General features: G+C 38.6%; 1 protein-coding gene across 1 annotated transcript in view; it reads right to left on the bottom strand.

The window, feature by feature from the left end:
• DLGAP1 (DLG associated protein 1) overlaps positions 1-17,965 on the bottom strand; it is a gene marked incomplete at both ends in the record, with an annotated part of 143,117 nt that overhangs the window by 112,345 nt on the left and 12,807 nt on the right. The window contains one exon of the mRNA XM_080338618.1: positions 15,157-15,371. Coding sequence (XP_080194744.1) covers positions 15,157-15,371 — 215 coding nt within the window. The remainder of the gene's footprint in view (positions 1-15,156; positions 15,372-17,965) is intronic.

Raw genomic sequence — 17,965 nt, forward strand, 5'->3', positions numbered from 1 at the left:
AGGAAATCACTCCAATCGTAGCCTGAAGCGTGACTGAGTGCAACTAGCCACTGTGTGGATGCTGCAGCCCAGAAGAACAATCATATCCTGGGCTGTGTCAAATAGAACGTGGCCAGCAGTTTGAGGGAGGTGATTCTGCCCCTCTACTCCGATCTGGTGAGACCCCATCTGGAGTCCTGTGTCCAGCTCTGGAGCCCTCAGCACAGGAAAGACATGGACCTGTTGGAGAGGGGCCAGAGGAGGCCACAAAAATTATCAGAGGGCTGGAACACCTCTCCTGTGAGAACAGGCTGAGAGAGTTGGGGTTGTTCAGCCTGGAGAAGAGCAGGCTGCGGGCAGACCTTATTGAGGTCTTTCAGTACTTAAAGGGAGCTCATAAGAGAGATGGGGACAGAAGTTTTAGCAGGGCCTGTTATAACAGGACAAGGGGTAATGATTTCAAACTAAAGGAGCGGAGATTCAGTCTAGACATGAGGAAGAAATTTTTTACAATGAGGGTGGTGAAACACTGGTCCAGGTTGCCCAGAGAGGTGGTAGATGCTGCATCCCTGAAGACATTCAAGGTCAGATTGGATGGGGCTCTGAGCAACTGGATCCAGTTGAAGATGTCCCTGCTCACTGCAGGAGGTTGGACTAGATGACCTTTGAAGGTCTCTTCTAACCCAAACTATTACATGATTTTGTGGTACCAGCAATGGAGCACCGAAATGAAGGAAGACATAGCTGTTTTCCATCACAAGCTGCATGCCTCTCTGCTGAGAAGAGGATGCCATATGAAGGACGCCGGAGCACTAGCAACAGACCAGCTCTAGTCAGGACTAGAAACGGGATAAAAGAACTATGAAAGACTCAAAGTGATGGTATGAGTAACACAACTACTGAAAAAGTTAATAATTGAATCCCCACTGATGAAAGTCTTAGCAGGAGGGTGTGTTAGGATCAGGGATATAATAAATGAAAGCAGCAGAGAATGCAACATACTCATTATTTTCAATAGTGTGAAATTCAATTAAAAAGGAAATAAAGCAGTGGAGAGGTGGAAATATAGAGATAGTGGGTAGTCAGAAGGTCATTCTGTCACTGTGTGAAGGGACAGTGAGTCTACATGTGATATTCTTCATGTAAATCTTGGCTCTTGTAACGGAGAAAAGATGCTTAGCTAATTACTGAGGATTACTACTTAAGAATATTAAGGAATCACTTAAAAAAGAAAAAGAGAGAGAAGAGAGAAAGGGACAACAGAAATTGTGACATAGTGCTGACATTCATTCCAACCACTGTCAACCTAACATCTGATTTGAATAAGACATCATCTACTCCCTCTCAATTCAAATCTGTTCACCACAGGCAAACAGCAATTAATTTGTGCCCAAAGTCAAATGATCTCTAAATGGGGGGGAGGAAGCAATAGACAGAGAGTTACTGCTATGCCAGAAATGACATTCTACCCAACAGTAAATGACTGAACAACTGCGATGTCACAGCCTGACTCACCAGCATTTCAAACAAGTCTGAGCAACAAATCTCTGCCAAAGCCCTGTTGTCTCACAACTCTTACAGTCACATGACTGACATGAGTCCAACGCATCCTGCACCAGCCTGAAATCCATGCCTAGACATTTAGGTTGGACCCTTCTGACTAGACAGTGCCAACATTTCTGAGTTATCTAACATTTTTGACTGCAACTTCGGGATGGCTGAATGACATGTTGGCTACATCCTACTAGGATAAGGAAAAAAGACCTTTAGAAATTCAGGAATTGCCCCCCTCCTGAAAGGCCAGCTTTTATACATATAATTTTAATTACTTCTACAAACATAAATATTATGAGATGAAGTCGTGACTCAGTGGATGTCGTCATTGACACTATTTCACCCAGAGTGGTTGTCAGCTTTCTGCTTTATGTGTGTACCCTTGGTTTTGAGATTTATGCAAAGTTCAGACCATCTATTTCTCTAAATGTGATAAAAGCAAAGTTGCAGTTTTAAGTTTTGTAAAACAAAGAGTAAAAGTAATAAATGAAGTAAGAACCTTGTATTATAGAATCATAGAAACATAGAATCATTTTGGTTGAAAGAGACCCTCAGGATCATCGAGTCCAACCTAAATCTAGCACTAAACCATGTCCCTAAGAACTTCATTTAAATGCCTTTTACACACCTCCAGGGTTGCTGACTCTACCACTTTGCATTCTCATAAATTTTCCAATTTTGTTATGCAGACAGTAATAAAGATTATTTATTAAAAGAGAAAGTTTTAAGAAACTTCTACATTATGCCTACTTTGGTGTGGTAAAGTCATACATAATAACTGTAAACATTTTTAGGACTAGTCCAATGAGTATTACCTTGCAAAAGAAGTTTTTCAAGTTTCCTTTCAAGTGTAGAGCAACGAAGGCTGACTGAGGACAGATATGCAATAATAATTTTCAGATGTAAACCAGGAGAGATTTATATACTAGATTTGAAAGATCCTGAGCTTGTCTTCAGGATGATACATCACTGTCATACAGCAGAGCCACACAGACACAACCCAAGCATGGCTGCCACCCTGACATCACTTAAATAAGGGGAAGGATTTTGGTGCTCTGGATGTGGCTGCTGCTATTTGGGGATGACAAAGTGCTTTCTATGGTCCCTGGGCTTGCTGCAGGCAAAGCTGTCAGGCAGCTGGGGTGCAGGCTGGTCAGGTAGCATGGTGTTTCTGGAGGGAAATGGGAAATCACCATGCAACTCAGCTACAGGTGCAACCACAGAAATCTCTCACAGAAACTCAGTAGCTGCTGCAAAGGTGCTTTCAGCAAAAATATTGTTGTCGCACCAGCAAATAATGCAAGCTGTGATCGCATGATAGTTCTCTATCTTCGTGGTGTACAATGAAGAAAGCAAGAACAATGTATGAAAGCCTTCACGGATTTTCCCTAATTTCTCCCCTTTGGAAAAGATTTATAACTTTGTTAGGTGGAGAAGAAACTTCAAAAAGTCAAGTCTCTTCAGATGAACTTTCATTCACGTGTGTCACTGGGAGCAGAGCGGTATTTGATGCTCCCCTCCTTCAGTGCCCCAGCTACCAGGGGCCACACACTTTCTTTGCTGCCTCCTGCCTCTGACCTGCCCCCCACACTGCACCCAAACCAGCAGAGAATTACTAATATAAGCTGAAAGTTACTCCATTTTAGCAGTAACATAAAACCAAGAAAACAAAAGAAACAAATGACTGGGCATCAACGTGACTTGGATATTAATAGTATCTTTTATTTGTAAGGGCAGAACAATTACTCACTTTCATGACTCTCTCACCCTAACATGATGCAAATTAACAGAAGATCCCAAAGCATCTTTGCAGAAACACTGTCTTGTGATTTCATGTTAAAACTAAAGCAAAATACACTATTTTAACTTGACCCGCTTTTAATATAAAAGGGCCCCAACATTTCACAGTGACAGAATATTACACTTCTAGTTGATAAGAACAGAAAATTATTATGAATAATTAACTTCATTATTGTTGCCTTTTTGCTTGTGTTGTTATGTTTGACATTAAGGACTTCAGACTGAATTTTGTGCAAACATGCATCTCTTTTTATGCCTGTGAATTTTCTGCATTTAATACAGATTTAATACATCAGCTGAGGTCCCCTTAGCAAGCCGTACAAGACCACATACAGAGAGTCAAGCACAGTATAGTTGGCAGCAGTCAGAACATAATTTCAAAACACTAGCAGTGAAATAACACTCAAAATACATGAAAAAATCATGCAGCACTGCTGCAGATGGCATATCTATATTTACTATCCAATAGCAAGGCTTCAGGAATAATTTGGTCCTGATGAGAGTTTTATATTTAAAAAAATAAGTTACGAAAAGGAAGTAAGAACAGTGATAGTAGGTGTATTAAATATCCTGAGAAAGATAGGCAGAGATTCATAAGATAGGTCTTTATGGGTCTTCATGAGGTCATTTGGTCTCTCTTCCTACCCTAAAGCAGGATCAGCAATACTTAAATTGGTCCCGACAGATATTTTCTACCCTTTTCTTGCAAACGTCCAGTGAAGTGATTTCTCTTGGCAATCCACTCCCACGCTTAACTATCATTACCATTAAGAAAATTTTCCTAACGTATATCTTGTGTACATCCTTGCAGTCTAAGGCTGTATTTCTTCTCCTGTCCCCACTGGACATTATTAACTCCCTTTTTGAGGCAGCCTTTTAAGTAGGTGGGTAGAAGTAGGGCTAAAAATAAACAAGACCAGTTTTGTACACAAACATGCAGGTTAGTTGCATAAAAAGTATACCCTGAAAGAGATAGCTGAAAAACACATCTTGGTTCAGTGCTCATAGTTGCGTCTCTTAAAGAAAGTCCTAGAAATGCCCTTTTTACAAATAAAGTGTAGTGATAGACCTTGCTTTTTAAAACAGACAACAGGATGAACCTGAATTCACCAAAATAGTTTGTTCTAAAATGAGTGAGGATTTAACTGAGAAAACCTAATAATTTGGCAGTCCTCACTTTGATCTCTAGCTATGTCTAAAATAAAGTTAAATCTTGTGTAAAGTTGAGCCAATAGACTAGATACAGGATGAGGATTTTCATTTCTGCAAGTAAGGCAATCATCTAAATGAAGTTGCAGCTTTTCTTTAACAAATTATTGACTTCCAAAACTCTACTCCAGTCTTGCCAAAAGATCATACTTTGCTTAAGCTACATGGGCCTCTTTCAAAGCTGTGATGCAGAAGTCTGTGAGGAAGAGGCACTTTTCAATGACTCACAATACCCAAAAAAGCTTTCTGGTGAATGACAACAGGGAGCTGATGTTAGGCATCAGAGCCCTGAAGAAGGTGAAACCCAGACCTTGCCAACTCTTTCCCACATGGTCAGCTTGAAGATGTTTAGCGCCTATGATTTTGGAAGGGACAGAAGCAGAATATTTTTCCTGATATACTACCCTGAAATTATTTCCTGCAATGCCCTTGAGCTAAGGATGAGAAAGACCAAATGAAAAAGTGAACAGCATCACAGAATAGTGAAAAAACTGAGTGTAATAGCTGGACCAAGTACTGTTGCAAACCCAAGAGTTCACAGATGGGATTTTAATGACTCCACACTAACCTCACAAAAAATGCCTCATCCAAAGATCCATGGTCCAGAGTATATGGCTGAAATAGGAGGGTCAATTTTTTTGTAGTACTGAACAAAGAAAACCAGTAACCAGAAAAATAAACACCTCAGATTATAGCGAGATATGTATTCTGCACAAATAGAGAAGGTAGGGAAGAAGTGTCACTAAATAATGGCATAATCTTGACAAATGTTACAGGCTTGGAAAAACCCAGCTTCATATGTTTGGTTTTCTCATGAGATTGAGACGTACAGCTAACATCAAGTTCATGTCGAATTTTCACATAGTATCACTGAATGACCAATTTATTTTATTTATTTTTTTTTTCATAACAGTATATTTCCTCAAAGGAAATTTCACAAATAGGTGAACATTTTGTCAACATCTTAGTAAAACTTTGGAAAAATACTTAAAAAAAAAAAAAAAAAGAAAACCAGGTCTATTTTAACTCTTTACAAGAGAAATGTGAAAGTGTCTGTTTTTTAAAATCAAACACTTTTCCCCATATTTTAAATTACTCTATTTTAACTGTAATTTACTTTATTACTCATTTAATTTCTTATTATGGTGGCAGCGGATAGCTGTTATTTTGTAAGATTATGGTTGGAACAAATTAAACAGCTGGTCAAGAAAGAACATGAGAAGAGGACTAGAAATGGAACAGAAGAAAAGACAATGGTGTCTCTCAAGGTTGACATATCATTCTTATGAAAAAGGCTGAATGGGAAAGCCAGAGATAACACTTCAGGAAAAGCACTTCATCTACCAGCTTCTGGAGCAGGAGATGTGGTTCATATTTGTTATAGTTATCATTAAATATCTGTAACATTTTCCCTGAGCACTTGGCTTAGAAAAGCAGGCTACAAAACTTGAATGGGAATCTGGACTTGAGAAAGAGCTTGAGAGCACTTCACTCTTATTTCAGCTGCTCTTCAGGCAGGTTGGACTGTTACAGGTGGTCCCAGGAGAGGTTATGCATGCCATTTCTCTACAACTAAAAGAACAGCATAAAAATGGTTATCCAATATTTGCTGGGATTTACTTTAATGTATTCATTATTTAAATTTGTTGGAGAACAGTTTTCTTTTTATCACATGGATTATAATAATCACATGCAAAATATTCTATACTAGCATTGAAACTGAAGTGCTTGGTATTAATTTTTCAGGTAAGTCACACACTATGTGTTACATTGCCAGATTTGAACAAATGTTTGTATTGTAAACAGTTGCACACAAATCTTTCATATGCATGCACAAACATGCTCTTCAAACTTTCTGGTAGCTTGTTTGAATATTCCCTGGAAGGAAATTCAAATCTATCAGGAGAAAGGTGAATTTTATTCATTAAAAAAAGCCCACCTGATATTCACACGAATTACTTGACAGTATTTCCCCAGTATTCCCTACAGCCTGGAGAGTCATGATGATGGTAAAAAAGTGACTGCATCAAACTCCTGACAGGAAATAGTTGAGGCAGCAGTTAAATAAACTCTATGTATCTCTTTACAGGAGATGTAGCTCTGACTTTTAAAAATCATTGCCAAAATTCCTATTTGGCAGATGCACTAAAAGTGTAAGTGAAAATTAACGGCCACTGCGACTTATGAAAGCACACCTCTGTAAGTCCAGGATTGGGGCATGGGGAGAAAGTGCAGGTGAGGACCCTTTATCTGGGCACTACCTGGTGTGATGTGAAGAAGCAACTGCAGATTCCACAACTACTGGACTATAACTTTCATAAATCCTAAAAAATTGCTAGCAAAGTTATAGTTGTGTTTTTTTATTTTTTATTTTGCTTTTTTTTTTTCTTATGATGTTTATTCCTAGGTTAGTTTATTGTAACTGTTTCATGAGCTCTAATTTCACTTAAGTAAAGGTAAAAGTACAGGTAACAACTGTAGTATATGTCACAAATTAGGATACAATAAAATTCTGACTTCTTATCTTGGAGAAACAAGAAATAACAGTATTTATACAAACATGATAATCATGATGTCACATGGCAAATGGACTTAGCTGTGGGTTGACATGAGGGTAGGTTTTAAAATGGGATAAGGAATGTCTGCTAGCAGTGAGATTCTAATGGCTTACTGGTGACGGGACATCTCAATTTCTTTGCAGGATAAACTGGGGATGATCATCACAGATGCAGAGAGGAGGAGGAATGCCCATCCTAACTGGAGAAAAGGAGGCTGAGGGGAGACCTTCTCATTGTCTACAACTACCTGAAAGGAGGTTGTAGCATGGAGGGTGTTGGTCTCTTCTCCCAAGTAGCAAGTGATGGGACAAGAGGGAATGGCCTCAAGTTGCACCAGGGAAGGTTCAGATTGGATATTAGGAAAAAATTATTCATGGAAAGGGTTGTGAAGCACTGGAACAGGCTGCCCATGGAAGTGGTTGAGTCACCATCGCTGGAGGTTTTTAAAAGATATATAGATGAGGTTCTTAGGGACACGGTTTAGTGCTAGAGTTAGGTAATGCTTGGACTTGATGATCTTAAGGGTCTCTTCCAACCAAAATGATTCTGTAATTCTACCTACACTCTATGCAGTGAACTGTTGGAATGCCCTGTCTCCACAGAGAATGCTACAGTGAGATGAGTGGGCTCATTTCTGTGCGGTAAAAGCATACATGCTTTTGTGTGACAGGACACAAAGATCAAAAGGGCAGCTGCCATGGGACACAAGCTTTTTCATATGCCCATCAGTACATCCACTGAGCAAACATGCTTTATATACCCATCAGCGGAAAGTTACAACTGTTCGTTAAAAGCTTCAGACTTTAAGTTCCTTAAATAAATCAATATCCTGTATCATGTACAACAAACAGGTGTCAGCTGCCATAAAGAAACCATTGGCTCCAGAGGTATTCCCACCTACTACCTCAAAATAAATATATTTTTCATTGTTTTGGCATTCAAATTTTCTTTTGACTTACAAATTATTCACTGAACTTAATAATACCTGACACATGAACCTGAAAAGTGAGAAACCCATCCAACAGTTTCTCCATAGCTTTCAGAGAAAAGATTGCAATAATATGAATAAAAAGCTAAATAATTTACCATGCCTCAATGACTGCAGTTTGGGAAAGTTACTACCTAGGCCAACAATAGTTCCAAAATATTATTCCTTTGGCTGTCCAGAGCTTATGGAGATGCTCCAGTTTCTTTCATGGGAAATCCAAAAAACTCCCTCTTCAAGCAAACAAACAAAACAAAACAAAACACACCTTAAGGAAGATGGAAGCAATTATTTCAGCAACTAAAGGTTTGATGAAAATGAAAGAGATTGCAACAAGAAACAATGAAACACACTGTATTGGAAACATACTGTAAAACACTAATAAAAGATTAATCAGACTTATTCCTTTTGTACTAATGAGGAAAGTCATTGTTTCCTAATTGGAAGTCACTCAACGAGAAAGAAAATGAACAAGCTTTCCTGCATGTGTCTAAAAATATTCACCATAAGAAAGACAAGATATTGCATCACCTCACATTTTCCCCCTCTCCCTTCACCCCGTCTGTGATCTGGGTCAGGGAAGTTAATGGGACATTTTCATTAATTTTAGCAGAATGAGGACACTGTTTTTTTTAAAAAAAAAAAAAAAAGAAAAAAGCATGCTTTTGTTTATATGACAACTTTTTCCTTTTCCTGAGGATATTATGGAGCATGTTATAGTAATAAAGAAACACCTTAAAGTAAATAGGACCTCATTCCTAAGACCAAGATGGTTTTCATACCTAAGGATGTAGGCTACGCTGCATGCCGAAGTGCAGTGCAAGCACATCAGCTTCAGTTTGTTTAAATTCCAGGACAGCCCAGTCAGTGTGTCAGGCTACACTTATCCTTACACCCCTTATAATTTCCCTCAGTACAGACACTTCCCCAGAGCAGCATTTTAGAAAAGCTGAGAAACTGGGAGAACCATGTTCAGAGTTCATATTGTTCCATAGTTTTCTGAGAGATGCATATTTCAGTCTGAGAAGCCGTGAAGATATCTATGTACACAAATGCATATCTTGCATCACTATAGGAAAATCAAAGTTATAAAGACCTCCAGCTTTGCATATAACAACATCCTTGCCATGTGACATTTGATTTGCTGTGTCGTCAGTATAAAAAGCTTATGGATCTTTGCTCATCCTTTCATTCACACCAGTCCTAGCATCATGTGTGAAAACAGACATTGAGAAGTATGCTCATGTGAACCTCATGAGGTTGAGCAAGGCCAAGTGCAAGGTCCTGCACCTTGGTCAGGGCAATCCCTGGTACCAATACAGGCTGGGGGGATGAAAGGGTTGAGAGCAGCCCTGCCAAGAAGGACTTGGGGATAAAAAGCTGGGCATGACCCAGCAATCTGTGCTCACAGCTGAGAAGGCGAACAGTATCCTGGGCTGCACCAAAAGCAGCGTGGCCAGCAGGTTAAGGGAGGTGATTCTGCCCCTCTGCTCTGGGGAGAATCCTCCAGGAGTACTGCATCCAGCTCTGGGGTCCCCTACGTAAGAAGGACATGGACCTGTTGGAGAGAGTCCAGAGGAGCAGGTCTTTCAGTACTTAAAGGGAGCTTATAAGAGAGATGGGGACAGACATTTCAGCAGGGTTTGTTATAACAGGAGAAGGGGCAGTGGTTTTAAACTCAAAGAGAGGAGATTCAGACCAGACATGAGGAAGAAATTTTTTACAATGAGGGTGGTGAGACACTGGCACAGGTTGCCCAGAGAGGTGGTAGATGCCCCATCCCTGGAGACATTCCAGGCCAGGCTGGACAGGGCTCTGAGCAACCTGATCTAGTTGAAGATGACCCTGATCATTGCAGGGGGGTTAGACTAGATGAAATTTGAAGATCCTTTCCAACTCAGGCTATTCTGTGATTCTATGATTATGTAATTTCACCATTAATTCACTCTGTGCAGACGATGCACTTTACCTTTCCCTCAGTCTATATGAATGTGCCAATGGTGTGCATATCAGCTTCCTCCTGATAATCACAAATCACCACCAGACAAAACTATTTGGGAACTTGGCAGATTATAAAACAATTGTGATTATAATTTCCTTGACAAGGATTAGGGGCTTTTTGATCTGAAACATCTTATACTATGTAACAGTATGGTGGTTGGATTTTTTTGCAAATCATCCTAGCAGACCTGGTCCTGCAACTCTGTCAAGGTTTGATTTGTAATATAGGTTGACCCCAAATTGAAAGCTTGTATTCCAGAAACTGGCCTGATCAATTCTAAGACAGGCGATGAAAAAGCTGGAATTCAGGATGTGTAAATCAGATCTATCTCTTTTTTCTTGCTTTTGTCAGTCTTATTAAGTTTGCATCAGATTCTGCCTCTTAATTAAGCTTGATCATTTACTGTGATTTTACAGGACATTACAAAAAATAGCACAGAGGTTTTCAAAACAATTGTGTCTTGGTTTGACACTATGTCCTAAATCAGATTCCTGTAAACATACAAGCAGAAAGTACTTAGGCTTTTTGTATTAGCACATAAAATATATAAGCCTGGGTATACACAAATATATATGCATGTATTTTGAAATATTATTTTTGGAATGTCTCTGATAAGCCTTGAAGTTGGGAATTGTTTCAGTTATTCTAAGTGTCACTCATCTATGCAGTAAGTCATAGGAACAGATGCAACTATGATGGAAGTTACACAGATAAATTCTGCACCATTGGGGAAAAAAAAGAGACAAGCCTAATGCTGTTTGCTTATATGCTTACATACCCTTTCCATCATCAGTGGTGTAACTTGGTGGCCATTAAACAGTGTTTGTGGTGTTTAGAACTGTGTTTCTCGAAGTCACAGCTGACTGGAAAAACACGATATGTTCATTAAAATACCTTGTAAATAAAGATTTGTTAAGAAAAAAACCCTTTTGTCCTCTTCTTTCTCTCCTTCTTGCATGTGTTCTGTAAAAACATCTCCAAAGTATCATGATCATTGAAATAGTCAATACACTGGTGATCAGCAGGTACAACTTCTTTCAGAAAAATTCGTATGATCAAATGACAGGTTCAAAAGAACAATTCTGCAAAGGTAAATAACCCCAAATCCATGCAAAATACCCACAAATGGATTTCCATTAATCACTGTGAGATTTTAGAAAAACTTAAAAGAGGAGTGCAGAATACTCAAGTGGGTGAAGATCCCACAGTAGCAGCAATGTTGAGTTAGGAAGCAGAATCTGAACCCATATTTTAAGTAGTGAGTGTGCATGCAATGGAGAAGAGGAAAGTGTTAGGATGAAGTAGAAAAACTGTGTTAACAGGATCCATCTCTCAGGTCTCTTGTCCTCAACAGAGTTTTCCAGTCCCTTCCATGTTCCTCACCTTTTAGGCTTGGAAAGTGCTGCCATCAAGTTATACCTTGTGCTGACTCACGAGCTACTTTGCCCATAGTCCTTCAAGTGATCCTAAGGGATGGCTGCAGATCGTTCTCTGCCTTATCCAAATACAGATCTTCATAAAGTTTTCTGGAACTTTACATCTTTCAGACTTTGGTCTCTCTAGAAAACTTGGTTAAAGCTGGCCAACAGATTCAAAAGTTACTGGGAGGTGGAGGTGACAGGTTGGCATGTGGACAGCCTACATAATTGCATACCCTTTTTCCAATGAAAGCCAGGCTAAGCGTAACCAAGGTACATATAGATAGTGAAGGAATAAGTCCCGAAGCAAGCTCAGCTGTAATAGAAATGTCAGTTATCTGTTGTCTGCACCTTCTTTAGAAGTTAGCTAACCACTCCATTTTCCATCCGCTTACAAGTACAAGATAAACTTTTGCCACTTTTCAGGAATGAGCAAGAAAAAATAGCTTTTTTTTTTCCTCCCCCCCTGCCAGCTGAATCAGTTTATCTAGACTGTGAAAGATTAACCACCAAGAGGATACTGCCAGCAAAGACAGAGAGAAAAAGCTGCTTACTTCCTGGTAGGATAATGAGAGTGCAGCAGCGGAGGTGTGCATTTCAAGAGCACAGCAAGCTGTGCTTTATTCAGAATGGTACCACAGCATTTGACACATGTGCTGTAACCACATGGAAACCATGGCATGGGAGGAATATCGTAGGAGGGAGATTGCAATGTATAGTAAGAAAAAAAAACCTCAGCAAAAACAGGAAAAAAAATTGTATTACGTAAAGAAGACATGACACAGTTATGTTGTTCAACAGTTGTTCCTTATATAAAAAGAAACATTGGTAATAATGAAAACCCTTTCTTAGAAGAGTAGGTGCATGAGCAAAAAAAGTAGGAAGGTAGGTGGGAGGAACAGTGTGGGTTTGAGACCAATATTAGACTTAAAGTACTCAAAGATGAAAAGTCCCACAATATTAAAAATCCCTTCAAAAACAACAGTGAAAGCAAAAGGGAAAATGTTTTTAAGTTATTAGCTCTGCTAAAGATGAAAGTGAAGCCAACTAGAGACTGCATACAAAAAACAGAGGAAGAGAGTAGCAGAGAGAAGTGCAGAAGATCCCTGACAATTACTACTGTAGAAACACCACTTTTACAAGGAGCCTTGTTCTTCACTGACAGAAGAAAACTCTATAATTAAAGGAATGAAATACCACTCAGCTTTAAGGTGTTAATAATGTCCTGCAAGGTCAGCTAGAAAGTCAACCAGTGTCAGCAAAAGGCTGCCTGCTGACTAGATTGGCTTTTGGCCAATTTCCATAAAGCTCAAATTCAGGTGCAAATTGAACTCAAGTCAACAGTAAGCCAAGGAAATAACTCGTTATCACACATTACGGAATTGCTTGATGACCTACATTCGCTGTATTAGGGGCCCTAATTTAGTCTCTGGCTGACAGGCCAGCAAAACTCTATCACACCTCTCGAAGTAATCAGGGTAGCCCTGGGATGAACAAGCAACGTCATGGTCAAGGTCAAGTCATGCTACTAAAAAAGTATGAAGACGTCTGCAAAAAAGGCCTAGCTTAACAGCAGACTTCAATTCCCAGAGCAAGCATTTGGTTAGTTCTCACAAAAAACCCTACTCAAACTATCATGTTCAGCAGAAAAGAATAAGAACAACACATAATTATGTATTATACAGTTCGTCTCTGAAAGTGGAAAGGTTTCCCAGAAAATTTCTATGAAGTATCATCATAGACTAAAGAAATAATTCTACTTCATCCCAATTTATGCTGAAAGTCATTGAAAAATACGTTATTTCATACTTTGTCCTCTTTTTTTTTGTTTTTCCACCATTTACCACTTTCCTCTTCCCTCTTCTACCCTGTGATTTACATCCTACTTCTGCATAGCTCCTAAACTGACATGAATTTTACAGAGTGCAGCTTAAAATTAAGCACATTCCTAAAAGCTTCTGCAAATAAGAAGGGTATAAAAATCATATGTGAAATGAAGTATTTTGTACAAGCACTTTTCTGAATTACAATGACTTCAAAGTTAAACACAAAAGGTTCTGCTACCTGGCCCTTCTGATATAACATCCTCTGTGGGTGACATACAGGACTTTTTACTTTTAATAATTCCATGTTCTTTCGCAAATCTCATACCTACAGAGAATAGAAATGACCAAGAGCAAATACACCCACTGTGATGCATTGTACTTCACAAATATATGATGAAACTATGGAACATATGTTTCTAAAGTCTCAAAAAAGAATGAGCTCAATGCCTGATAGTGTGCTACCTAAAGCATGGTTTTATGGAGTTTGTGGTGGTACATAACTTTTATGTTCACTTTTCCAGGTGACTCTGCACAGGTTGTCATATGTGATCTCAGAGGAGTTTTGGCTCAGGATAGTGTGCGGTAGAGTCTGGTGGATGATGAGAGGAATCACTGAGTCCCCTGAGCAAGTGCCAGCTTATGGAAATCCCCACAGAAAATGAGACAGCTTTCTCCTTTGGACACTGATCGGAAGACAGAGCTTCCCACAAGACAAAGTCAGGCAGGCTGCTATGGGAAGCTGCAATAAGCATGTTTTTATCTTCTGCTCTGTTCATCACTAATGTCAAGAGCATGACATTCTTAACAAGGAGCAAATATTTTTTCCTAAAATCTATTTTGCAGATAAGGTCTCTGGGAAAAAATGGGATAGAGAAGGACAAGGAAGAAGAGAAATTAATGAGGGAAATGCAGAAGGAGTCTTTTGTCACTAATTGTGGATATAGCTCTTATTTTTTTTTTTTTTCTTTCCCATTTTAAAGCGGCAGCCTTAGGCAAGTTATACTGAAATTAGGTTATTTTTGGTTCAGTGAACTATGATTCACTATTATAGCTACAAATTTTGCAGAAGAGAGCCAGAAACAATTGTTGATTTAAATCCGCACTATTTTCTTTTAAGGATAGAATTTATTTTCTTGCTTTAGGGGAGTTGTCAATTTTGGAATAATTTAAAACAAAACATTAATACCATAATTGTCCATTTGTGCAATTTTTTATGAGAATTTGTGAGGCCCAAATAAAAGAACAACACAAAGTGACATTAAAACCCCATAAATTCATCATTCCTCTTGACTAAAACTTTCATAAATGATTTAAAAAATAGTTTTGGGTATATTTCTCCACAAAATACAGTGCAATTCTGAGTAAACTAAAGAGTGGAAACCATGGATTTGTCTATTTTCAGTCATTGTTCTTTTTAATTAAATGTCAGATACTCTCTGATGAGTTGCAAAGACCACCTTAAGGCTAATTTCACATGTTGAGGATATATAAATATGCAATTATGTAAAGCTTTCACAGGCCAAAGCTATAACTCAGCAAAGTATTTAAAGAACAGACCTGTTGTATAATACACACCTGAATACTCACTTAACAGTAACAGGTTGAAACACTTTGCAAATTCAAAGTGTGGAAAGTACAGTCCCTTTTCAGAATAGCATTGAAACACATTCCCAAATCTACTCTTGTTCAGACAAAAAAAAATGAACACACTTGTTTAAAAACTTTCCTTAACAGATACACAGAAGCAAAGAGTAGAAACAAAAAGGAACAGAAACAATATGTCTCAATGGAGAGCTCTATATGATGAAGTAAAACATGGACTTACTTGAGTGTGGTGAGCTCAGTAAGGGATGGCTGGGTGGCCTTGAGATAGCTCTCTCTCCGTGCAGCAATCTTTGGAGATGGCTTCGGACTTGTGTCTGAGTCTCCACTATCATCATCCCCCATGGCTTTGATGTAACTGCCACTACGCATTCGTCGACACGGAATCTCATCATCTTTGCCTCGTGGTGTGTACCCAGTCCATTCATCTTGAGGAACCTGAAGTGATAAATACAATTCTCATATTAGTACACTCTTCCCTGATGTAATTGCAAAGCAAGATTTGACTGTGCTAATCCACAACAGAGCCACAGCAAAACTTCTCATGGCCAAGAGCCCGCCCTCAATCCCATTTGACCACGGGTCGCTGTTTACAGTGGAGGCCCACTTCTCACCCCATATTGTCACAAGCACTTCTGGGGTTGCTTGTTATTTTCCAATACTTATCTGTGAAGTTTCTAGCAAACATGCTGACATAGGAACCTCAGTTAGGTCTCATACTGGGCTGGATAATTTATTTTTTTATTTTTTTTTTTTAGTTTTCATTCAAAGCATTTATGAACAAGATCAGGGTATTTTTGGTTCAGCCCCACACATTGAATACCTTTGGGGAGGCACAAAAGATGAAATACGAATCCCTGTATCACAATCTTTTCAGACCGAGTGCACATAGCTACACTCACCAGGATGATTTTGGTTCAAGATACATTTCAAATTAGTGGAGCTATGTATTAATCATCACAAAAGTAGGTTTGCAAGTGTGAAATTATACAGCTATTGCTTCTATAGCATAATTAGTGTGACTGAACACCTGTCAGCTTGCAGGGATCCTCCTTTTGAATTATGTTAGCCTGAGTCATACAACTCTATTTCTTTTCCTTTTCCTCCTATTAACGTGCATAATTTCTCTTGATCTTAAGCAAGTGCTGTCCATTCTTTGCACTGGAAACATGAAACACAGGGAATGGGAATTCACAAGATTTTGGGACACATCAGAGGACAGTCTAAGACCACAGTCCTCTTGCCCACTCATCCTCTCCTCTTCTCTCTTCTGCTCTTGGGGCTTAAATGTATTTTGTGTTAGATTTAAAAGTAGTTGTGAATTTCTGGTTTTCTACTTTTCTTATTATTCTTAGTGAATCAACTGTATAAAGCAAGATATAGCTACAATGCTCAGAAAACCTTACAAGCCATATTAAATAAAGGAGTGTCAAATCTGGGTTGCTAAAATTTGTCCTGCAGCTTACTAATACTAGCATCTACCAGGATAATCACTGAGTGTTTCTTCTACAGGAAGTTTGTTCTTCAACAACAGTTCACTTCTGCTGAGTATCTTGTATATCCATTGCTTCCCGAACTCCAGCCAGACCATTTACATGCCAGCTTGTTTAGACAACTAAAACTGGAACACTGGACTGTTTGCTAACAGATTAGCTCTTGATTCCCACTACAAATATAAGCCTAAGTCCAGAAGCTGAGAGGTTTTTCAAATGTTACTGTTGATGTATGTCAAATTTTTGTGGTACTTTATCAATCTATGCTGCTGTAAAGTGCAATTCAAAGCCCACTGTGCTACACAAAGGAACAATGATATTTAATGGTCCTCAGCATTCATGGGCTTATTATTAATTAAAATTAAATAACCCAACTCTTCATAAGTCATGCCATTGCTTTGTTTTCCCTCTGATTCCAAACCCAAGACCTTGCCAACTTTATTCCTTCCTTGACTTCTTTTTCTGCTACTGACATCATGATTTGGGGCCTTCCTTAAACTTCCAGGCTCAAACAAGTCCTTTCCTATTGTGCTCAGGCTGAGCTCTCTTTTCTCGCAGATGTCTCTTGGTCAAGTCTGGCCTTGATAAACTCACTTAGAGCTTTGATATTTTCCTCAGAGGACTCATGATTTAATCCTGAAAGTGTACTCGAGTTTGTATCTTTATCAACATATCTTCTTTGGCTCACTCTTCTTTCTAAGTACTGAGCATGCACAGTTAGTTTTTGTTTGTTTGGTTGGTTGGTTTTATTTTGTTTTTGTTATTTGTCTGAGCTTCGGGAATATAAGTTCCTTAAGGCAGGAACATATTTCAAAGTCCAGTTTTCTCACTGAGCAATGGCATGCAGAGTTGTGTATCTATAGGAAGTTATCGAATAAATACACTTAAAAACATTTAAAATATTACTCTAGAAAAGGGTAAGACCGTAACTAAGAACTGGACTAATACAGACAGAGAGTACTAAGTACTAAAAGAACCCACTAGAGGAAGAGGATTGAGTATAAAGCTCTTGTATGTTTCCACATCAAATAAAAATAAACAACAACAACAAAACAAAACAAAAACAAACAAACAAAAACAAAAAAGAAAAAGAAAAAGCAATGTTTCAATTCTGGGGCTTCTAAGTTTATGCCTTGACCCCAGATCTGGAAAGCTGATGTTTTCCTGGTGTGTATACCTTAGTAAAGGGCAAATGAAGGTAATACTTGGTAGTAGTTTTGATTCTGATTTTTGACATACAAGAGTATGGAGCATTTTAAACTTCTCCAGCTACTTATGACAGACAGAAGATAGTATTTTTTCAGGTCTTATTCCTTCATTGGTTCTAGGCCTATAACATCATCAAACAGCAAAAATATAATCTATATTCCTACCACCCCTCCCATACATACAGCTCCTGCCTGCAAACTGTAAAATCGTGACTTTTCAATCACACTTGTACAGAAATAAATTAACACAAGTTTAGTAAAATCAAGCTCTGCTGATATTTTGATTACATGCTCAGACTTATGTCAGAAGCTTGAAACCTTAAACAGTGTA

This window comes from Nesoenas mayeri, assembly GCF_963082525.1.
Source record: "Nesoenas mayeri genome assembly, chromosome: 2".
Lineage (NCBI taxonomy): Eukaryota > Metazoa > Chordata > Aves > Columbiformes > Columbidae > Nesoenas > Nesoenas mayeri.